The sequence below is a fragment of the Nycticebus coucang genome, chromosome 9 (assembly GCF_027406575.1).
Source record: "Nycticebus coucang isolate mNycCou1 chromosome 9, mNycCou1.pri, whole genome shotgun sequence".
Classification (NCBI taxonomy): Eukaryota; Metazoa; Chordata; class Mammalia; order Primates; family Lorisidae; genus Nycticebus; species Nycticebus coucang.
The window spans coordinates 68,511,828-68,536,296 of NC_069788.1; the positions used below are offsets into that span (position 1 = coordinate 68,511,828).

At 40.0% G+C, this 24,469-nt stretch overlaps 1 protein-coding gene across 1 annotated transcript in view; it reads right to left on the bottom strand.

Annotated features, from left to right (window-relative positions):
* SYCP2L (synaptonemal complex protein 2 like) overlaps positions 1-24,469 on the bottom strand; it is an 85,432-nt gene that overhangs the window by 40,956 nt on the left and 20,007 nt on the right. Inside the window, exons 10-20 of the mRNA XM_053603632.1 lie at positions 22,079-22,164; positions 21,876-21,964; positions 19,151-19,185; positions 18,162-18,304; positions 16,215-16,267; positions 15,261-15,306; positions 14,460-14,552; positions 14,301-14,361; positions 3,184-3,326; positions 1,195-1,291; positions 627-715 (exon numbers count right to left, since the gene is read on the bottom strand). Coding sequence (XP_053459607.1) covers positions 627-715; positions 1,195-1,291; positions 3,184-3,326; positions 14,301-14,361; positions 14,460-14,552; positions 15,261-15,306; positions 16,215-16,267; positions 18,162-18,304; positions 19,151-19,185; positions 21,876-21,964; positions 22,079-22,164 — 935 coding nt within the window. The remainder of the gene's footprint in view (positions 1-626; positions 716-1,194; positions 1,292-3,183; positions 3,327-14,300; positions 14,362-14,459; positions 14,553-15,260; positions 15,307-16,214; positions 16,268-18,161; positions 18,305-19,150; positions 19,186-21,875; positions 21,965-22,078; positions 22,165-24,469) is intronic.

Sequence of the window (24,469 nt, forward strand, 5' to 3'; positions counted from 1 at the left end):
AAACACAAAGGGTGTTACAGATACTAAGGGAAACTCAAGGAGAAGACTCTCAAAAGTGTCTTCAACAGTGTCAGCACTGTTGGAAAAAGTACACAACTTCCCAAGGAGACTGGATACAATATGAATGTTTCTCTGGAGGAATAATCTTCAGTATTTTTTAAGAAAAATCATGATACTGTGTTGCACTTCCACATGATGCATTCACGTAATCAAATGTGAGAAAATGAGGAACAGGCTGAACACTCACGTGCCGCTCTCCAAGGTGCTCTACATACATTGTTTTTCTCATCCTACCAGGGCCACGCCTGCCAACCAGCTGGATGAGAAGCCTCCGGCTCCTTGATGTTAAATAATTTGCTCAAGTTACCACAGTAAGTGAAAATCAGGGCTGACTCCAACATTAGGCTCCTTTCCCTACATCTTAGTCTACAGATACCAAATGAGTCATGGGTTCGTTCCGCAGGAGAGTGGAATGGAAGAGAGAGTACACAAACATGACAGACAAAATAATCCCAGGAGGAGAGGGTCAAACAGAACATGGTCTACAAGCCAGGAGAGGCGGCTTCCACCCAACTGCCCCCTAGTGGACACTGATCAGAACCTTGAACCCAGCTCCTTGTACTCACAGACTGGTCATTGAAGGGGAGAGTTATCAGGCAACGGTCATCTCCAGCCCTCGTGAATTCTACCAGGTCAGTGGATTCTTCCGCCTGCTCTATACACATTAAGCAAAGAACATTTAAAATAATAATACCCATTCACATTCTCTGACACACTTGCCATTGCTCTTCACAGGATACCAACCTCTGGCACCTCACCATCTTTTGGTAAGAGCGGTAATGAGGTCTCTCTCAGACCACGAATTAGAAATCTAAAGGCACTTGAGAAAACAGCCTTGGGGGCGGGGTAACTCTAGAGCAGGCCACTCTGTGAACAGACAAGACCCACCCTGCTCCCACCTCTGGCCTCCGCATCATGGTTCCCCTTTCTCACTTCCAGCTGACCCACACAAGAGACTTCATCAGGTGTGAAAAGTGATCCAAGGCTACAAGCCACCCTTCCTTCTCCAGAGGTACAATCAGACACTAACTATGCTTACGTGAACATGGGTTTCCAGTGACCTCTTCCAATTGAGGTCTCGTCGCTGCTTTGGGAGGGAATTCACTGTCAGAGTTTTGTTATTTCCCAATGTACCTGTCTCCCTTTCATGGCCAGTAGGAATCTCTTTGTCTTCTTTCTCAGACTTAACATAAAGTTCTGAGGAAGTTTTCATCTGTTCAGGCAACATCTGAAATGCAAGCCAGAAGTTGCATGACTTTTTAAAGTAGTGATCTTCAAAAAGAAAAGTTTAAGGAAAACGTAAAGCTTAGAACATAACACACAGATAAATTAGAAATCAGTCTTCAATTTCTCCTTTCTTAAAGGATCGTGTTATTGTTTCCAGCTTCTCTACCAAACACACACACACACACACACCCAAGGACCAGCTACGCACAGCCGCTGCCCTACTACCAACTCCTCTCTGCCAGTATCTTCCCAGCCTCTCCTTCCTCCAGCTCCAATTTAACCACATTGGTACCTTATAATCCCTGTTTTACTAAGGGACTGAGCTTCTCTTTCTCGGGATGAGTCTGCAGTGAGTTTCCCCTGCAGGGTCCTGCAGTCCAATCCCTTCCTCACAGAGGCCTCATATTCCAGGAACTGCAGTGTGACCACATGCAAACCCCAGGTCTACCCCAAAAGCATTTTATTTATTTTGGGAAATGTGAAAAGACATAAGATTTTGATGTTTTTCCTAAGGGCAAATATATCACATCAGGGTAATTCATAGGTAATGTGATGAGGGAGCTATTTTTTTACTAAGAGATTGGTTTTCCTTCATTTCTCATTCTCACCCATGACATGATCTTATTAAAAGATATTTCATCAGGTCGGGCATGGTGGCTCATGCCTGTAATCCTAGCACTCTAGGATTTGCTTGAGCTCAAGAGTTCGAGACCAGCCTGAGCAAAAAGCAAGACCCCGTTTCTACTAAAAATAGAAAAACTAAGGCAAGAAGATGGCTTGAGCCGGAGTTAGAGGTTGTTGTGAGCTATGATGCCACAGCACCCTACTCAGGGTGACAGCTTGAGACTGTCTCAAAAATAAAATATTTCATTAAAATGAGTTTTTAGAAACTATATTTGCAGTTCACTTTACTATTAATACATGTCAACACCTTCATATTCAATACCAACCAAAAGAAAGCTGGCCCAAGACTTTCTCCTCAGGAAAAAGAGATCCTCTGACCTCTTAATTCAATTCCCCAGTGGCCATTACCATGGTATTTTGTCTTCTTGTCACAAATTTCATTGCCCTGCCTGCCATTTGTGATAGATAAAGGTTTCTTAGTCTTGTGAATAAATAGGAAACAACATAATCAGAAAGTGAGAGAGTACAGAAGAATAGAGAGGTGCAGATCATTTCCTTGAGGTAAGACCAATAGGCAGAAGAATGTTGGCAAAACTCAAGAAACTCTATTCCTAATGACCTCCTCTAGGTCCCAGAGGGGCTGAGAGAGGAGATGCCACCAAGCCCACAGTAGGTATCCTCAGAACTCCAGCAAGAATGTGGTAAGAAGGTGATACCATACCAGAAAACCTTTCAACTGTTCACAGTAAAAATAAAACAAGGCCAGGCGCATGGTTCACGCCTATAACCCCAGCACCCTGAGAGGCTGAGCCAGACAGATTACTTGAGCTCAGGAGTTTGAGACCAGCCTGAGAAGATTGAGACCCTGTCTCTAAAAATAGATAGGCATTATGGTCCCAGCTACCAGGGAGGCCAAGGCAAGAGAATCATTTTAGCCCAAGAGTTTGAGGTTGCTGTGAGCTGTGATGCCAAGGCATTTACCTCCCAGGCAAATGAGTGAGACCCTCTCTCAAAAAATAAAAATTAAAATAACAAAATAAAATAAGCATTTCAAAGCACAAAAAGGCTTTGTGTCCCATGTCATCAAGTCAACGAGACATGAAAGGGAAGAACAAAAATTAGAATCCAGAACTCTCCATACTTCTTACATGGCATTCAGAAGACTAGGTCTTCCTCCTGCTCAAATACAATTAACTCCAACGAGGAAATTTAAAAGATACGAGGCATACTAAACATTTTCAAATAATCAAAAAGAATAAAACCTGCCATGTGTTTATCTTCTCCTAAAGCTTGAGTGGAAGCTTGTGATATGTTGAATTGCAAATCAAAATGGATTTCTAGTCTCATCACTTCTTTTTTGCTGATAATAACAGGCTTCTTCAGGTAAATGACAAATACCTTCAGCTCCTGGGTTTCTAACGCACAAAAAAATACAGCATATCAACACATAGCAACACTGAAAGGTTAAAATTTTAAATAACTGCACTGAGATATTTGTCAACTGTCCAGATTTTTCTGATAAGAAATTAAAAAGAGGGCCGGTGCCTGTGGCTCAAAGGGGTAGGGCACCAGCCCCCTATACCGGAGGTGGCAGGTTCAAACCCAGCCCTGGCCAAAAACTGCAAAAAAAAAAAAAAAAAGAAAGAAATTAAAAAGAAATCAAAATTACTTTGAAATTCTTTTTAGTAGAGGCACGTGTGTGTATTTACATATACAATTAAGATACAATTTATTCCCCAAAAATAGAAAGTACCTTATCTCAGTAGAAAAAATACAGGTAATTTTATCTTCTGGAATTCAGTTTTTCTAAGAGCATTTTTGTTTACACAAAGCTATCAACAGCCAACAGAGACTTTATCTCCAAATAAATATACAAAGCACAATAATCATTCTTTTTCTCTCTCTAAAATCCTTATTTCTAAAATTCAGAATAAATCCACCATTCCCGATATGCAAAATGGAATAATCCACTGCCATTTCAATAATCTCCACCTGGAGAGAGGAAAAGGAAACTCTTGGAGAAGTCTGCGGCTCAGACAGCAGCTTCCTTGAGTGTTCCTGCGAGGTCACCAACCCCTTCCTGACAAATAGTAATTGGATTTAGAAGAGAAAAGAGCTTAAACCAAATTAATAAAGAAGAATAAGCTACAGTCAAGTATAAGAAGAGAAAAGGCAGCAAAGTCTAGGAAAGAACAGGCAAAGCTAATGGCCACAAATTGATGAGAACAGAAAGAGGGGGAAAGATGAAGCGTGCACAGCTGGGGATCTGTGCTGTCCCGGGCAGTAGAGGGCTTGAAACATGGCTAGCTCAAACTGAGCTGCTCTGTGCGCAAAAAGTAGGTTTCACATCAGGTAGTGAAGACTCAATACAAAAAAGGGAAATGTAAAATATCTCATTAATGATTTTTATAGCAACTACCTGTAAGACAATATATTTTTTTCTTTTGAGACAGAGTCTCACTTTGGCATCCTTGGTAGAGTGCTGTGACATCATAGCTCACAGCAACCCCAAACTCTTGGGCTCAAGTGATTCTCTTGTCTCAGCCTCCCAAGTAGCTGGGACTACAGGTGCTCACCACAATACCTGGCTATTTATTTTTTCTTTTTTGTTTTTTGAGACAGAGTCTCACTATGTTGCCCTCGGTAGAATGCAGTGACATCATAGCTCACGGCAACCTCAAACTCTTGGGCTTAAGTGATTCTCTTGCCTCAGACTCCTACGTACTAGGACTATAGGCGCCCACCACAATGCCCGGCTATTTTTTTGTTGTCCTTGTTTTTAGCAGGCCCTGGCCAGGTTCAAACCCACCAGCCCTGGTACATGTGGCCCATGCCCTAACCACTGAGCTATGGGTGCTGAGCCAAGATAATACTTTTGATTGATTGGGTTAAATAAAATGTTTTATTAAAATTAGTCTAATTTTGGCTGGGCACAGTGGCTCACGCCTATAATCCTAGCACTCTGGGAAGGCCAAAGTGGGTGGATTGCCTGAGCTCACAGGTTCGAGACCAGCCTGACCAAGAGCCAGACCTCATCTCTAAACAAATAGCCCAGTGTTGTAGTGGGCCTCTGGAGTCCCAGCTACTAGGGAGGCTGAGGCAAAAGGATTGCTTGAGCCCAAGAGTTGGAGGTTGCTGTGAGCTATGATGCTATGGCACTCTACCAAGGATGACAAAGTGAGACAGAAAAATGGTCTACTTTTTTATTTAATGTGATTACAAGAAAATTTTTTTTTTTTTTTTTTTTGTAGAGACAGAGTCTCACTGTACTGCCCTCGGTAGAGTGCCGTGGCGTCACACGGCTCACAGCAACCTCTAACTCTTGGGCTTAGGCGATTCTCCTGCCTCAGGCGATTCTCCTGTCTCAGCCTCAGTAGCTGGGACTACAGGCACCCGCCACAACGCCCGGCTATTTTTTGTTGCAGTTTGGCCGGGGCTGGGTTTGAACCCGCCACCCTCGGCATATGGGGCCGGCGCCCTACTCACTGAGCCACAGGCACCGCCCCGATTACAAGAAAATTTTAAATTTAGTTTGTGGCTCACATTATATTTCTATAGGACAATCCAGAAGTGGTTTTCCAACCATTTTTATCTCCCGGCACACTCGAACCTACTTCCACGGCACATTTAAATTATGTTGATCCCCAAAAAGTAAAAATAAAGAATATACTTACTGTGCTTTGAACTTCTTTCGAAAATAATTTAACCTTTATAAATAATCCTCTAGCAGCATACAAAAATCACTGGTCTAGAGTAAAGCTCAGTGATCTCCCCAAAATACTGATATAACTGAATATTTACTCATCATTTTGGGGAACATCTATTAAACCTTGCAACAAAAGTAACCCTAAAAAGCACCTGAAAAAGTAAATAGCAAGTTGGGCTGTGGGGATTACTATAAACACAGAAGGGTCAGAAAAAATACCCTGAGAGCTACAGCAATCTTCCAACATCCTACATTGCCAATTCCTTAGCCAGAAGGACTATGATACAAAAGTCTTGCTTGCAGAATTTACTAGACAATCGTCAATTTCCTTGGCTATAAACATGGAAGGAGTAGCACCTACTTCCTCTAGATACTGTGAGATACCGTGTCAATTCTAAGTTCTCACAGAATTGCGATATATTGACGAAGTATGGAATATTAACTTCAGCAAGGTTCTTGCTGGAAACCATTACAGTAGCAAAGTTAACAGCTGAGAAACTTAAAACCAAAAAAACAAGTTAGAAGTACCCCAGTCAGAAAACTTATGGCAGTACTTAAATATTTAGGTTGGCAGGGTGCTGTTACTCACACTGGTAATCCTAGCACTTGGGAGGCCAAGGCAGGTGGATTACCTGAGCTCACAGGTTCAGGACCAGCCTGAGCTGGAGCAAGACCTCAACTCTAAAAATAGCCAGGCATTGTGGTGGGCACCTATAATCCTAGCTACTTGGGAGGCTGAGGCAAGAGAATTGCTTAAGCCCAGGAGTTTGAGGTTGCTGTGAGCTATGATGCCACAGCACTCTACCAAGCATGACAAAGTGAGACTCTGTCTCAGAAAGAAAAATTTATGTTTACTGCAAGTAAATACCAATGCCATTTTATTCATATCCTGAATTACATAATAGTAACAGATAATTAGTATATAAATTAAGACACTGGAAAGGAAAATAAAAATCTCAGGACCACTCCTCAACTCCTTGGCCAAAGGGAAGGTCAAGCCTGGAGGCAGAGTTATGCAATACCCCCCTCCAAATGAACAGTTGTTAACTAACATTATGCATTAGCCAGATCTGTACAGAAAGGTAAAAGGCCTCAGGTGTTTATAAGGACTGTCCCCACAGATCACTCATAAGGAAAATGCTTGCTGGCCTCCCACAGACATGCATAGTGTAACTTTAGGTCTGCAGGCTAAGTCTAGCTCCTAAAACTGGAGTCTGTTCGATTCCACATTAATAATGCTGATTATAAGTTTATCTTCCCGATGCAGAACAGAGACAAGATCAATCATCCTTCCACCTACCCAGACATAGCTACAGTTGATTCTTCCTTCACTCCCTTTTTCTCTTCAAATATTTGCCTTATCTTATGTAAAAAGTAGATTTTCTGGGTTTCATAAGAATGGAACCATTAATCTGTCTAGCTTCCTCCCCTTAAGTACCGAGTTCCTAAATCTGCTTGGGAAGAAAACAGTCACAGACGCACCTGTGGCTTGTCTTTTTCCTGGATGAGTCCTCAAATTTTGGCTTAAAAAACTTCCACTGATTGAGATCTTTGCCTCAATCACATTTTGACATTTTGAAAAGTCTCACTTTTTATTTATATTTATGATTACATTTTATATTTCTATTTAGATGTTTGCAAAGCTCTTTCCTTGATTAGATACATTACAGCTTTACCAGGTTCATTGCCCTCTGCTCAAGAGGAAATAGAGGTTACAGCAGAGAAAGTTTAATATCACAGGTGCCATATGAGGAGACAGGAAGAAGTTCTCAATTCTGTCTCCATGAATTAGGGAGAAAGGGTTTTTAAAGATAAGTTTTGTAGGCAAAGGGCTAGGCAATTTGGTCTGCTAATTGTCTGGGTTTAGGGTGGGAACACAGGGTGTAGAGATGTCATCTTTGCTGAGTTGGTTCTTGAGTAAGGGTCATAAGACTAGTTAAGTAAGTTCCTTAGTATGGGCCACTGGTCTGGGTGGGTCAGCAGATCCCTGGGAATGCAGGGCCTGGAAGGTATCTCAGAAACTAGCCTCAGGTTTCCCAAGGGTGATATTATCTATGGGAGTGATGAAGAAAGCCGAGCATCTATGTGATCATCAGCTACATGATTCTGAGTAGTAAATAATTATGGGAAAGCAAGCCAGGGAACAATGGCTGGTTACATGTGTTAGTAGATTCCCTACTACAGTTCCCACTTTGTGGTCCCTTATTAATTTCATCATGTTAAGGGCAGTTTCACGTATAGGAAGTACCTCAACTCAATGTAGACTTTCCAATTCGGTGACTGAACATAATTGCCACCTCTTCTCATTTATCTGAGTTCTCTCAACTCTCAACCGTCTCCAATATCTACACTCGCTTTTCTTCATCTTCCCTTCATTTTTTCAGAGCCTCACTATGAAAGACTCTCCTCCTCTACTACCGACTTTACTTCCTCATCTATTCCCGACCCTAAATGCCTCTCTCTTTCTAATAGTCCAACAGAAGAAACTCAAAAATCTTGACCACCGGGACACATTCTCACAGGCACTAAAAAAACAAAACAAAACAAACAAAAAAAAACACTACAGGGGAATAATTGTGAAAGATTCTGAAATTGACCAAGAGTTACTAGGTGCCTGTCTACCATATCCTACAGGGTTATCTATATTTTGCATTGTCTTGGAGCTATTTTATGATTCTGTAAGTTGCAGAAAACTGATAATAATGCAAGGAATTCTTGTCCACAGAAATGCAAATTACGGTGTCAATGGTATGAAATCATATAGTTTTGCATCTACTTGTAAATTAATCTCAGTATTGCGAATATACACATGGTTCTCTGGATTTTTCCTTAACTGGTTATTAGATCTTATTGATTTTCTTAGTAATTAGTGAATTAAACAAAATCCTCAACACATGTTCATTCTATATCTGTCATGAGTTCCCATTCTCAAAAATTATCTTTTAATCAGAACACCAAAGTTAATTGTATACAAGAAATTCCAACAAAGGAACTCAGGGTTACAGATTACCTTTAAATAGTCTGACGGGAGAACATTTAGTTAGTGTTAAAGGTTTGGAAGGATTTGTTCTCCTCAAGTCTTTCACCATGAGATTGTTACAAATCATGTTTCACTTTTTACTCTGGCTTCCAAGAAGTGAAGCATCAAATGTGAATCTCCGAGGTGGCCCTTATAGATTAGTCTTCATGATAGACATTTTTATTCTTGTCTGTGGTTCCAATTTTCTATTTCTGTTATTTTGGCATAATTGTGTAAGAAGAAGTATAACATCCCTGCAATTACATAATTTTAGTTTTAACTCTTTAGTAAACCCAGTGACTTAGAAATGTATGTATAATGAGTTACTTTCAAAAGCATCCATCTATTTTTTTAAAGATCTACTTCAGAAAACCCCATCAAGTATGATTATAACTGAAATGCTGAACTGGATTAACAATTTACACCCACCCATGAAAGGATCACTCCTAATTTCACACCCCTCAATGCTTTCTACCAAGCTGAGAGGAAAGGGGCATGAACTGGATATTAAATCTTTTTTTTTTTTTAAAGAAACAGTCTCATTTTGTCGCCCTCAGTAGAGTGCTGTGCTGTCACAGCTCACAGCAACCTCCAACTCCTGGGCTTAGGTGATTTTCTTGCCTCAGCCTCCCAAGTAGCTGGGACTACAGACGCCCGCCACAATGCCTGGCTATTTTTTTGTTGCAGTTTGGCTGGGGCCCGGTTTGAACCCGCCACCCTCGGTATATGAGGCTGGCACCCTACTCACTGAGCCACAGGCACCGCCCTGGTTAATCTTTAAGGTTAAAGTGGGAGGGGAGGTCAGAAGGCTGATATTTAAATACAACTAGTACATGCCAATATAAACTCATTGTTTATTACTGTAACTCTGTTAAAGAGAGAGGGCAGATATTATAAATTTGTTTTTAAGTGAGGCAAAAAAAACCCCACTAAATAAAATTTACCATCTTAACCATTGTTAAGCGTGCAGTTTAATAGTGTTACATATATTCACATTGATGAACCACAGATTGAGAACTTTCTCAATTTGCAAAATTGAAACTCTGTACCCATTAAACAACTCCTTGTCCCTTCCTCCTCCCAGCCCCTGGAAACCAACATTGCCCTTTCTGTCTTTACGAATTTGACTACTTTAGAGACTTCATGAATGTAGAGCCACTCATCATCTTTTACAGATTGGTTTCACTTTGCAAAATTTTTTCAAGGTTCCTACATGTTGAAGCATGTATCATATAATTTCATAATTCATAATTTCCTTTTTTTTTTTTTTTTTTTGGAGAGACAGAGGCTCACTTTATTGCCCTCAGTAGAGTGCCATAGCATCACAGCTCACAGCAACCTCCAACTCCTGGGTTTAGGCCAGGAGTCCTCAAACTCTGGCCCGCAGAGGACATTTATCCCGCCCGGAGTGTTTTTGCCACAGCTGCCTGTCCTGCTTAGTAGTGGACTTGTCCCATGCCGCAGTGTGCCAACTCTCCGACTCCGTTCCTTCTGTCTTTCCCGCCGTGTGTTATTGCTGTTCTGCTTAGCAACCCACTGTCCAGGCCGCAGTGCGCATGTGTGGAATGTGCCCCACACTCTCCCATGCCCCTCCTACTCTCTGACTCCGCTCCTTCTGTCTCTCCCCGCCCCTCCTTCTGTCTCTGACTCCTCATCTCAGTCTCTAGTATAATCGGAGGAGTCACCAGGTTGCCTGTGCAGGAGCCTGCTGCTGCCTAAGGACCAAGGCAAGAACAAGTTAGGATTTTTTTTTTTTTTTTCATTTTGCAGTTAGTAGGGCTTTTTGCAGTTAAGGGGGGCCTTTTTTTTCTGAAGTTAGGTCTTTTTTTTTTGCAGATAGGGGGCACCTTTTTTTGAAGTTAGAAGAGCCTTTTTTTGAAGTTAGGAAAGCCTTTTTAAGTTGGTTAGTTGGTTGACGGGTTGCATCACAGTGATGATGCAAATAGTCAGCGCTCAGTGCTAATGCAAATGGTCAGTGCTCAGAGGTAATGCAAATGGTCAGAGCTCAGAGGTAATGCAAATAGTGCTCAGTGGTTATGATAATTATAAGTGCTCAGTGTTAATGCAAATTGTTAGCGCTCAGTATTAATGCAAATTGTCAGCAGTCAGTGTTAATGCAAATGGTCAGTGCTCCGTGTTACCACATGGGGGCCCCAAACTGGTAATCTAGCTACGGCCCCATGGGAACTTAATCTGGCTCTGCAGACAGCCAAGGAGTAGGAAACCCAATTTAATTGCCAGTAAGTGCATTTATATTCTGATTGCTATTCAGTTGTGTGTGATGATGTATGTTGTGTGCTGTGTAAGCCCTGGTTCACACTGTTGCGATCTCTGAGCTGTGCGAGTTCAGCCATATAAGCATATGCCTGAACTCGCATTAGATTTGAAAGAAAAAAGGCATATGTGCCTTCTTTTTTCCTGCAGTGGAATCTGATCGCATGGGTCTTGTCACCCATGCAATCAGATTCCTGTGTGAGTTCACAGATCACAGTGCGGTTCGCACAGGGTAGAGTGAACTGGAAAGGGGGTGGAGGAACCGGCTCTGTAATTGTGTCTGTTCCCACAGGTGTGAGCCTGAGGTAAAAGCGGAGTTCTACCATATGAGCACTGGCGAGGCTGAAGTGATGTGGACTGGCAAGGCTGCATTGATGGACACTGATCAGATGGCATTGTTGGGTAGTGCAGTCTATATGTCTCTGTGTGGGCAAAGTTATTGCTGGTATATTGTTTTTGGAGCGCTGTATATATAGTGATATTTTACTAATAGCAATTTGGAATCCCTTGGAAACAATGATATCAAGAAAGAGAAAAATTGACTCAGAGTGTAGGATATTCAAAGAACAGTGGACTTATGATTACTTTTTCATGCAGTACAAGGAAAGAGCTGTGTGTTTGACATGCCAGAATATAGCATCTGTGTTTAAAGAATACAATTTGCATTGACATTATCAAACTCAACATAAAGATAAATATGATAGTTTGGTCAGAGAAGTGAGAAAAGATAAAATATTAAAACTGAAATATACATTGACAACTCATCAAAATACTTTTGTGAAGCAGAAACAGCTAAATACTTCATCACTGTGAGCAAGTTTTCAAGTTGCCAAGATAATAGTGTGCACTGGCAGATCATTCATGAAGGGAGAATTTGTTAAAGAATGCCTTCTTTCTGTTGCCAAAGAGATGTGTCCAGAGAATACCGATTTATTTAGTACAGTAAGTCTTTCAGGACTCTCAATTACATGAAGGATTGAAGAAATGGAAGACAATTTGCATCAGCATTTGCAAAACTCTGCAAAAAACCTTTCCTATTTTTCCTTGGCACTTGACAAAAGTAAGGATTCTCGTGATTCTGCACAACTTCTAATTTTTATTCATGGTAAGAATGACTATTTCGAAGTCACAGAAGAGCTTGCTGCACTGCAAGGCATCAAAGGAACAACTACAGGAGAGGATATTTATGAAAAGGTTTGCCAAACTGAGTAGTTTGGAGCTGGACTGGGCAAAACTAGCCAATGTGACAAATGATGGTGCTCCTAGCATGGTGGGGTCTAAGAAAGGAGTAATTGCTCCCATTAATCAAGAGATGGACAAACATAACCATTCTCATCCAATACCATACACTGCCTCATCCACCAACAAGCGCTGTGTAGTAAATCACTGAAGTGGGACTCTGTTATGAAAACTGTGGTATCCTGTGTTAACTTCGTTAAAGGTAATACACTAAACCAAAGACAATTTCAGGAATTTCTGTCCGAGCTAAATGTTACCTATGAACATGTTCCGTACCACACAGAAGTCCATTGGCTGAGTCGAGGGAGAATTTTGAAACATTTCTCTGACCTACTTCCACAGATTACAGCTTTTGTGCTTTCAAAAAACAAATACCAGAGCTCAATGATGCAGAATGGAAATGCCACCTTGCCTTTCTGACAGATGTAACAGAGCTACTCAACAATTTCAATGTGCAACTTCAAGGAAAGGGGAAGCTCATCTGTGATATGCAATCACATGTGAAAGCATTTGAAGTAAAATTAGGTTTCCTCCTCAAACAAGTGAAAGAGGAAAATTTCTGCCATCTCCCCACATCTCAAAATCTGTTAGCAGAAAATCCATTGGTTGCATTCCCAAATAAAACGTGTGGATTCACTGGAAAAGTTGCAAAAGGAGTTCCAATTTAGATTTAAAGAGCTTCATCTCCATGAACAGGACATACAGCTTTTCCGTAACCCATTTTCTATTGACATTGAAAATGTGGATACGATTTATCAAATGGAACTGGCTGAACTGCAGAATTGTGACTCTCTGAAAGACGCATTCAAGTCAAGCAGCCTTCCTAATTTCTATGCATCTCTCCCCTCTAAGACATATCCTAATCTCAGGAACCATGCACTCAAAATGGCAACCATCTTTGGTAGCACTTATGTCTGTGAACAGACTTTTTCCAGAATGAAACACCTGAAATCTCCAACCAGATCTAGACTAACTGATGCACACTTGCATCACTTGTCACGACTAGCAGTGACAAATATGGAACCGGACATTGACCATCTCATTAGCCAAAAGCAGGCCCATAGTTCCCATTGAAATACTTGTAAGTTAGTTGATTTAACTTTACTTGTTCTTCATTTTAAATATCGTATTTGTTCCCATTTTGTTTTTTTACTTCAAAATAAGATATGTGCAGTGTGCATAGGAATTTGTTCATAGTTGTTTTTTTTTTTTCATAGTTGTTTTTTTTTTTTTAACTATAGTCCAGCCCTCCAACGGTCTGAGGGACAGTGAACTGGCGCCCTGTTTAAAAAGTTTGAGGACCCCTGGCTTAAGCAATTCTCTTGTCTCAGCCTCCCAAGTAGCTGGGATCACAGGTGCCCATCACAACGCCTGGCTATTTTTTGTTGCAGTTAGGCCAGGGCCGGATTTGAACCTCCCACCCTCGGTATATGGGGCTGGGGCCCTACCCACTGAGCCACAGGCACCGCCCTTTTTTTAAGAGACAGAGTCTCACTTTGTCACCATTGGTAGAGTGCCGTGGCCTCACAGTTCATAGCAACCTCCAGTTCTTTGGCTTAGGCGATTCTCTTGCCTCAGCCTCCGGAGTAGCTGGGACTACAGGCACCTGCCACAACCCCTGGCTATTTTTTTGTTGCAGTTTGGCCAGGTTCGAACCCACCACCCTCAGTATATGGGGCCAGTGCCTTACTCACTAAGCCACAAGCGCCGCCCAGTTTCCTTTCATTTTAAAGCTGAATCATATCCCAATGTATGTACAGACTACATTTTGTTTATCCACTCATCTCTCCATGGACATCTGGGTTGTTTCCAATTTTGGGCTATTATAAATGATGCTGCTATAAACATAGGTATACAAATAACTCTTTGAGACTCTCCTTTCAATTCTTTTGGCTATGTACTCAGAAGTGAGATTGTTGGACCATCTGGTAGTTCTACGTTCATTTTTTACAAGGAGAAAACCAGGCAAGTAAGTGAACTTCAACATCACAAACCAAATAAGTTAGCAGTCTATAACAATAAGCTTTCTATACACTCTACAGCCTTTCTCCCACCTCAATTCATGATCAAATATACCCTAGAATTAACATATACTGCAAAATAGAAACAATACTCAGAACTAATACAGATAGTTTAAAATCATCATCTTACCTATTATGTCAAAATTCGTCACTACTTCCTTCGAAAGTCTTACCAAGTCCCACAGAGTACTCTTGGAAAAATAAACAAATGAAATTCATGAGCACATCATATATACCTACAAATGAACAATTTCTAAGTGCTTAGGTCTAACCAGAAATCAATCATTACCTCAGCATTATCTATATAAAAAGTGATACTCCGACTTCCTAAGTTGAAATCAATCCAAAATTTCTCTAGTTTTTCATCTGCTGGTTTTCTCACCTGTAAGAGAATTTCAGCATGAATTATACATATAAAAATCATGTTAAATTCAGATAAAAACTATTCTATTAAAAAGAGAACTTGTACTTTACCTGCAAAAACATTATCTTAACATTGTAGTGCCTCTATTACCTGACTCATTTGTGCAAAACAGGAGAAGGATCTCAATTTTATACAACTAAGCCATTGAAAAATTCCCACTATCTTTAGCATATTTATCAGAATGACCCCGTCCACACATTTTTTTCCAGAAAGACTCTTGGAGAAAGCAGTTCTATGTTAAAGCTCTAACAATCCACACTACATCTGGATGGAAACTTCTGGAGGAGTTAACTGTGATCAAATACAAGGACAGTAGTTGAGGATAAGAGGGAGAAGCATCAGCTGGAAGGAAAGCAGAGAGGAAATCACCCTTTTCCTTCCCATCTAAGCATGAATGTTACCCACAAGCAGGGTGAATTGAGCAAGGGTCCTGTAATTAACTTCCTGTGTATAGTGCAGGACCCTAAAATTCCTTCTTCTAAGTAGTAACAGTGGAACCCTTAAACTTATTGGTGATGCGTCCTGATTATGGCATGATACAGTTTGGGAATTGGGGTCGGTGGGGAGAGAAGTTACCATCCTTTTTTAAAAAGCCTCTTTGAGTTATGAGAGAAGTTTGACCTAACTACAGGTTTCACTGCACACCTCCAACACAGAAAAACGTACCTCATTCTCCTCAGCAAAAGCAGCAATACACGGAAGCGAATAGACCCTGCAAAACACCTCACAATTAAAAATTTAAATAAAATATGGATGGACCTTAAACACCTACAGAAGGTCTGCAACAAGAATTTCTAACTAGGGTCTGCTATTAAGGTTCCTTGTACAGGGTAGGCTAGGCGGTTTCAAACCTGCAAATGGAGACCTACTATGGTGGTATATAAGCCACATTTACTATAATTACTGTATGTCAACCCAATGGGTGGAGCCACACCTACGGTGCATCTTAGAATGGGTACAGGCGAAACTTACTAAAGGCAGAATACAAATGTCTACATACAATAACTAAGAAAATGCCATGAAGGCTACGTTGAACAGTTTGATGAGAATATTTCAGATTGTATATGAAACCAGCACATTGTACCCCTTGATTGCACTAATGTACATAGCTATGATTTAACAATAAAAAAAAAAGATTGCCAAAAACTAGAGTGAATTCAGCAAATATTGTCTCATCAAGCACTTAACTGTCTATAATACATCTATCTCCAATAAGCTCAAATCTGTAGGAAACTGCTCTTCATAAAAATCTATGGATTTTTTAAAGGATGTAATGTTAAAAATATACCAAATCATGAATAAAGATACTGAAGACTGATAAAGTTTCAAACACACTCAAATAAGCCACTAGGCAGAAAGCATGTGATCTTTCTAGGTTGATGGAACAACTCCATAGTTTTCAGTAGATGACATATCTGATAATTCTCTCCTAAAACGAAACAGATCCTAGACTGCTATTTTTTTTTTTTTTTAATTTGGCCGGGGCTGTGTTTGAACCCTCCACCTCTGGCATAAGGGACCAGCACCCTACTCCTTTGAGCCACAGGGGCCGCCCTAGACTGCTCTTTTAAAATTCTAGACATTTTCAGAACACAACTAGTCAACAGAGAGATATCTTACCTTCTTTGGTCACCAAGTCTGTTGTTTAGGTGATTGAGAAACCGTCTACTGTCCTTTAAAGGAAATAATGTAAATCCTTTTATTAAAAAAGGATTTTTATTAAAGGATTTATTTTAAAAAAATCAAGATGTCTTATTTAATATTACCCCTATCAGTGCGTTTGCTTCTAAATGTGCAGGAGGCAGTAACATAATAAGGATTTGTTGTTATACAGTAACAATACCCTGTGCCACAGAGAGGAGGCGCCAGGCACGTGTTCTAGAACAGTGGTTCTCAATCTGTGGGTCACGACCCATAGGAATTGTATTAAAGGAATTCCATTAGGAAGGTTGAGAACCACTGTTCTAGAAGGAACCCCTTTCTCCCAGCCATTAGATTTTCGCCAGAGAAATAGATCTTGAAAAGATTCTAATACATGTATTATCGTGTTTCACTGGGTCAGAAAAGTAAATAAAAGAAACACATGTTACCGATGACCTCCTAGATTATAGTATGTGACTAACCTGTTGGCTATCTACCTTTGTAACACCTGCCTAGCACAAACCAACCACAAACTCATACAATTTATCAACTTTGGGTTTATCTGCGTGTATCATCCACTGCATTTTCCTTTTCAGGAGCTTCTTATCCCACTCCTCCGTGAGTTCTCTCTCCTGGTGTCTGTTCTAAGAGCAGAGACTATGTTGACAGTTCTATCAGGAAAGTAAATAACTTTGGCCCCCAACATTCTGAAGGCAAAGAAATTCAGATCCAGCTTTTTATTCTCTTGGCTACTGTGATCAAATGGCCCTCTCTTCTCCATAGTCTATATTCAGCACTAAAATATACATCAGCAGTGTAAGCCTTTCATGTAAATGCATTTCAATTGAGAAGTTGATGGCTCTAGTGGAAAATGATTTTGGGAACTAGATAATTACTTTTCTCCTATATTCATTGAATTTCCCTGCAAATGAGGGAATGACACAGAGGAGAAAAGAAATTAACATGTGAACATGCCCACAACAGCCCAGGCCCTTTCAATTTCTCTCATTGAGTTTTCATGCTTTTGAGGTAGGGTTTTGCCCATTTTACAGATGAGGACACTCAGGCTTCACAGGTCACCTGCCTGGTCAAAATGCATACATCATATAAGTCGGGAAGGTGGGACAGAAACCTGAGACAGAATTCAAATCCAAGTATGGACTAGCCCTAAAGCTCAAGTCTTTCAATTTGCATCATACTGACTTCTGACTAATCAGCTTTTATGTACAATCCATGGCAGTAGGCTCAGAGTCTGAGATAATCTAAAGGCTCAGATTTAATAAAATCCTAACTACATGGGAGTTTTGATCAGAAAGGCTTTGTTAACATGAGTTCTGTTGTTAAGAATTTTACCTTTTCCTAGAAGACCCTAACCTTCAGTTTAAGAATTTTTTATTAATATGAGGGGGAAATGTTTTAGCTGTTTTAGAGTGAAGGTAGATTCACACACAGCCTTGAGTTTTTTGGTTGCTACTTGAGGACACAGTCACAGTGAGCCCAGGTTGCAGAGAGGACAGTGAAAAAAACTTGGTTTCTCCAAATGGGAGAGGATGGCTGGCTCAGAACACAACCACCCCATACCACGCCTCTGCCACAGACCATGCCAGGCCAATTCTAGCCTTCAGCCCTTAAAGCAGGTGCCCTCTTTAAGGCTAAAATGCTGTCATTTTTCCTCCACCCTCCCTATCTTTCTTGGCTCATTGAAAATTACTCACCCCTCCAGGAGATAGCCCCATATTTGGCCCCCAAATATTCTGTTTGCATTGTCTTCAAATTGCTTTGCTTAAGTAGAAAACAGGAACTTCAAGATGGCATCTTAATCGCACTTAAGTGAAAAATCCTCCCAAGTTCTAGGCTCAGGAAGGTACTGAGAGGATGCTTCATATATATTGGCCAAACAGAAATTCATATAACCAGGGATCTCACCGTATCAAATTCTCGATCCTTAATTTCTTTGAAAGCTTCAGCAATGACATCATCATCAAACCACTCATGGACAAGTTCATTTCTTGATTTTTTAGTCGCCAGTCTACACAATGCTTCAGAAATAGCCACCTGCTGGTCATAATCTAGAGATTAAAAACATAGTAGACATAAATAATTCTGGGCACAAAGCTAAAAAAATAATGAATTTCAGGGTTAGCACTGCTTAAGGAATTCCATCTATGAAGCATTGTATCTTATAGTTATAAGCAGCAAGATGTATCCTGCAGTAATTATATTTTTAATTCAATATTTAATATTAGGAGAAAAAACTAAACAGCATGTTTAGTTGGCATATGACAGTTTTTTAAAATAAATATTTTTGCAATTTCTATTTCAGAAAATATAAGAATATACTTTATATATTTAGAAAAGCCAATTATCAAATAGCCTTAAAAATAATTCTACAACAAAAATAAAATCCCAAGATGAATGATGGTATTTCACAGCAGAGAAACTAAAACTACAGATATCAACATGTTTACATCTCAAATAATGTTGAGGGTAAAAAGGAATTACAGCCCGATAGGATGGCATTTATATAATGCTTTTAAAATCTGCAAAATAATAAAGTATGATGCTTATGAATACAGTAAAAGAAGAAAAATAAACTTGAAAACAAATCTGGGGTAAGGAGAGGAATATAGGATCAGGGACATGGACACAGGGGATTTTATCTATGACTCTGATTTGGAAAAACAAGTTGAAATAAATGTGACAAAATGCTAATTTGACAAAGCTTGCTAGTGAGTAAATGAGTATTCACTCATTATTCATTATAATTTTCAGCAAGCTAAATTTCTCCCAATAAACTAAGAACAAAATCCTAATTTTCAATCTGACCGTAATTTATAAACCATGTTTCCGAGATGCTCATAAAACCCCCCGTGTCCAATATTTAATATTCTAATATTTAAAATTCTAAATCTTACCACCCACAGTCAAGATTGTCCTTGCAAGGTTTCTCCTGAAACATTTAGATAAATTACATTTAACTGAAATTAATGTCAAGAGGTAAAACTTTATTATACTTCCATGAAATTTTAAAACCAAGATATGTATTTTTGAAACTATTTCAGACTCAGCATCAGAACTTCCTCAATGTCAAATAATATGTTTTTATGGAAAAACTTTTTCAAGTTTAAATATCAATAACCCATGTATATTATCTTTTAATAAATTGGAAGTATTATTACACACTCGGAGGTTCTAATTCCCTTTCTGTGATGTGAATTCAATTTGATGATCTCTGAGGATTTTTCAAATGCTATGACTGTGGAGTTGTATAGTCACTCACCCACCATGAAGGTGTGTGTCCTTTTATACAGTTTGACACCTGGAAGGAATGAGACAGTCGCTCCTGGGATTCTTTCCTTTGAGCTGTTTGATTTGATTTCAGAAATTAATTTAGAGATGTGATGTGATGTAAGTTATTACACTCTTATAACTAATAAAGACTCCCATAAATTATATATTCATTTAGAATTTCAACTAAATTCTAACAAATATGATGGCAATTTTTTTAAAATGTCTAAAATAATTCATTTATTTATTTATGAGATGGGGGTCTCACAAAGGCTGGTCTCAAACTCCTGGCCTCAAGCAATCTTACCACCTCAGCTTCCCAAGTAGCTGGGATTGCAGGTATGAGCCACTGTGACCAGTTCACAGCTCTCATTTTAAAGAACAGATATGTTAACAAGTCTTATGAGGCTCAGCGCCTGTGGCTCAAGCAGCTAAGGCGCCAGCCATACACCTGAGCTGGCAGGTTCGAATCCAGCCCAGGCAGCTAAATAACATTGACAGCTGCAACTAAAAAATAGCCAGGCGTTGTGGCAGGTGCCTGTAGTCCCAGCTACTTGGGAGGCAGAGGCAGGAGAATCGCTTGAGCCCAGGAGTTGGAGGTTGCTGTGAGCTGTGATGTCACAGCACTCTACCCAGGGTTACAGCTTGAGGCTCTGTCTCAAAAAAAAAAAAAAAAAAAAGGGAGGCTCAAGCTCACAGGTTCAAGACCAGCTGAGCAAAGCGAGACCCTATCTCTACTAAAAATAAAAAAAAACCAAAACAAGAGAATCACTTCAGTCCAAGTTTGAGGTTGTTTTGGGCTATGATGTCACGGCATTCTACTTAGGGTAACAACTGAAGTCTCTGTCTCAAAAAAAAAAAAAAAAAGTCTTATGATAGTTCAGACTCTCAAAAGTACATTGATTTGTTACTATTAAACAGTACCATTGAGAGTTCTACTTAATTTTATACTTGCATGTTTTACTATTGACTTGAAGTCCAGAACATTTCAGGCTTTCTTGGACACACAGACAATAACTTAGAAAGCATCAGGTCAACTGCTCTTCAAAACTAAACATACTGCTAACAGTATTGATTTCACTAATGCATTCAATAAATTTTTTTTAGGAAAAATTATGTGGAAAAACTAAATCCTGCAAAGATCAGTTACATGGGCAAACACGATGGCAATGAGTTCACGCTCATCAATTACCTCTCCCGGGTCCTACACTCCGGCTGCCACCTGGATGAGACCACACACTAGGATGATGCTTTCCATGGTGGAAGTGGCTGGCACAGTCACATGTTCAGGGTCAAATTACAAAAAGGTGCAGCTTTTGTTGTTTCCATGATCACACATTGCAATCTAACCTCCAAATTTCGTGTCCCAAGAATTATGTCACTGTGACTTTGAGTCACTCAAACCCAAAACATTCAAAGCAATATAAACTCCATGCCCTCTTGGTATAGCTGATAACTGGTAACCTGGAAGCATTTACCCTTTACCAGGTAATATGCTAATCACTTTAAATGGATTACTTGGTGTAACCTTTACAATGACTCAATCAAATAAATATTGCAGTTGACTCCATTCTGTAAGCGAGCAAAGCAAAGTATGATGAGGTCAAGACTGTGCTTGTAGACAATTAGTATTAACTGGCAAACCAGGGTGTGAAGCCAAGCAGTCTGGGCCTAGGGTCTTTCTCTTAACTTTCTTCCAGTTCATATTCACGATGAAAAAATAATCCATAGCCTGAGAAAGCACTTTGCCTCACAAATTTGATGCCAACAAAATACCCCATACCACTTAAGAAAAAGAAAGAAAACAAAGGAAGAATCTAGCAAAGTCTGCCTTTTGTCAACTAAAATAAAATCCTAAGCCCTTTACTTCCCTCTTGGTCAAGGAAGTCACAGAAACACCTTAAAACTGAGTTTCCAGGCCTGGCAGGATGAGGGAGATAAGGCACCATTATCCCTTCATGAATATTCATGACTCCTCCCATAGTTTGCAGAATATGCATGTTTGACTGCCCAGCTCTGTTCTCTCTTCTTTCAGCCTGGCTTCCGGCCAGGCCTCTGCTTCTCAACCTGTTGGAATGGCCACCCAGCAGGTTGCTCCCTTTATAAGAAATAAAGCTCCAAAGCTCTTTTTCTCAAATACAAACCCTCTTCATTTTTTTTTTAAGTTAACACTTTTTCCCTCAGTTCCTCTTCACCGTCTAGCATAGAGCCTAATATATACATAGTAGGTGCTCAAAGCATTTACCAAAGGGCAGAAGGAAGTAACCAGATCTAAGGACAAAGATTGAAGTAGTACAATCACGAGAGATTTTTACCCTTACTACATCACGCAACTTGTACAAAGTCACTTACATAAGACGACACATGCCTTCTGACAAAAGGAATTTCTTCCTCTCTTCCTGAGGTACACCTTGCAAAATGCAGTTCAAAGTTCTCAAAGCCTTTTTGGAATTGGTGTAGGCATTCATGGAGAAGAAACGAAACAGAGACCTATGCAAAACCTTCTTTAAGATCTCTGGAGCAACTGTGACCCGGTTTCGTTATTTGCAACTTACCTCTTGTTGAAGAGGATGATTTATAGTCGGTTCTGTCACCAGGAATCCTAAGCTGAACAGGAAGGAATCCAGCATCTGAATTTTCCCTAAAAGCATAATTTCAAATGAGAATCAGATTTATGCTAAAAATGGTCACAAAATGACTCTTACACAGCAGGAAGAGACAGAAAGAATCAAGGGAGCAGTAAACAATTAGAAATGATACAGTCTGGACAAGGGATGAATTACAGCCTGCTTCAAGTTACAGAAACCCTCAGGCCATACCAATTTGCACTACATAGATACCCACTAAGGAGAACAAGGGCGGCCACACAAAAGGTATGACTACTCCGTGGGATCATATCTTGAGCAAAGCTACAATTTCTTGTCCAGACTTAGCCATGTACAAAGTGCAGTTCCTACACACAGCTGCCTGTCCTTTCCATGTGTTTCCGACATTTGTATATTTTATGAAATAAAAATTGCATACAGACTGGCACTAACAGAATTTTTAATCAAGTGTTGGTCTATATTAAATAACAATCACAGAAAATTCAAGAGCTATTTATAATGTCAGTACATAGTAAAAAAAACAAACAGGATAATAGTAACATTTTATTCTTAATATGTGATTTCATTATGTACATTGTTAATATATGAAATGACAATGATAGTGTATACTGTGAAAACTTACGGTATGGTTATAACATAAATGATATTCCAAAATTATATATATGAACCTATTTATCACATACTATATACCTTTTTTTTTCCTTTTGTGACAGAGTGACTCTGTTGCCCCAGGCTAGAGTGCCATGGCTATAGCAACCTCAAACTTCTGGGCTCAAACAATCCTCCTGTCTCAGCCTTCTGAGTAGCTGGGACTACAGGCACCCACCACCACACCCCAACACACACACACACACACACACACACACACACACACACACATATATATATATTTTTTTTTTAGTAGAGACAGCATCTCATTCTTGCTCAGGCTGGTCTTGAGTTCCTGAGCTCAGCCTCCCAAAGTGCCAGAATTACAGGTGTGAGCCACTGTACCCAGCCACATATTATATACCTTTAAACCCCTGTATAATTCATGAAATCACAGGAACCCAAACCAGGAAATAGAAACACAAAAGACCTCTCTCAGCATCGACCCACAAATGGATTAATAAATTGTGGTATAGGTACCCCATGGAATATTATGCAGCCTTAAAGAAAGATGGAGACTTTACTACTTTCATGTTTATATGGATGGAGCTGGAGCATATTCTTCTTAGCAAGTATCTCAAGAATGGAAGAAAAAGTATCCAATGTACTCAGCCCTACTATGAAACTAATTTATAGCTTTCACATGAAGGCTATAACCCAATTATAGCCTAAGAATGTGGGGAAAGGTAGGGGAAGGGAGGGGGGAGGCTGGGTGGAGGGAAGGTAATTGGTGGGACCATACCTATGGTGCATCTTACAAGGATACATATGAAACTTACTAAATGTAGACTATAAATGTTTTAACACAATAACTAAGAAAAAGCCAGAAAGGCTACGTTAACCAGCGTGATGAAAATATTTCAAATTGTATATAAAACCAGCACATGGCACCCCATGATTGCATTAATGTACACGACTATGATTTAATTAAATACATAAATAAATAAAGATCTCTCTCAGGCCAAACAAGTCACATTGACACTGCTGGGTGAGTTCTGGAAACCATCAGACTTTGGGCAGGGGGCTGTGCCATTTACTTGCCCACTAGTTGACAACTGAATAGAAGGTTCTACCAGAGCCCAGATGGACTCTAAAGGTATCTGTGCACCCTGTTGATTATTCGCATCAGATGCCTGTCACTATTCTCATTTTAAGAGTAGTAAGAGAAACTAACAGCATACAGCCCTATGAAAAAAAGAGGAACAAGAGGTAGCAGAAAAGTGACTTTTGAAAAATATTTAATTAAGACAACTTAAAAGTTTAGGAAGGACCTGATTCATCTCCTCAAAACTTAAAACAAATTCTATAGGAAAAAAATTAGATTTGCACGAGGCGGCACTAGTCTAAGATGAAAATACACACAAATGAGAAACATGTATTATGAAAGTCAAACCCATTCTAGGTATTTCAATCTGAGGGCATTAGTTACAAGGACGATAGAGCAGCTGGAAAGCCAAACCCAGAGCAGAGAGGTAGCAGGAGACCAACACCAGCAGGAAACCACCACATCCCCTTCCCTAACCTCTGTGGATGGAGAGCCTCCGGGAGATGGTGGAATTACCAGGTCCCAGGCCACCGAGCAAAAGCTCCAACAGGAAATGGGCCAGAGCCACAGGGACCCTGCAGCCACTCCCAGAGATGGCAACCAACAAGGGAGGGGGAGAAAGGGCCAGTTCTCTCTCTCCTACTTCC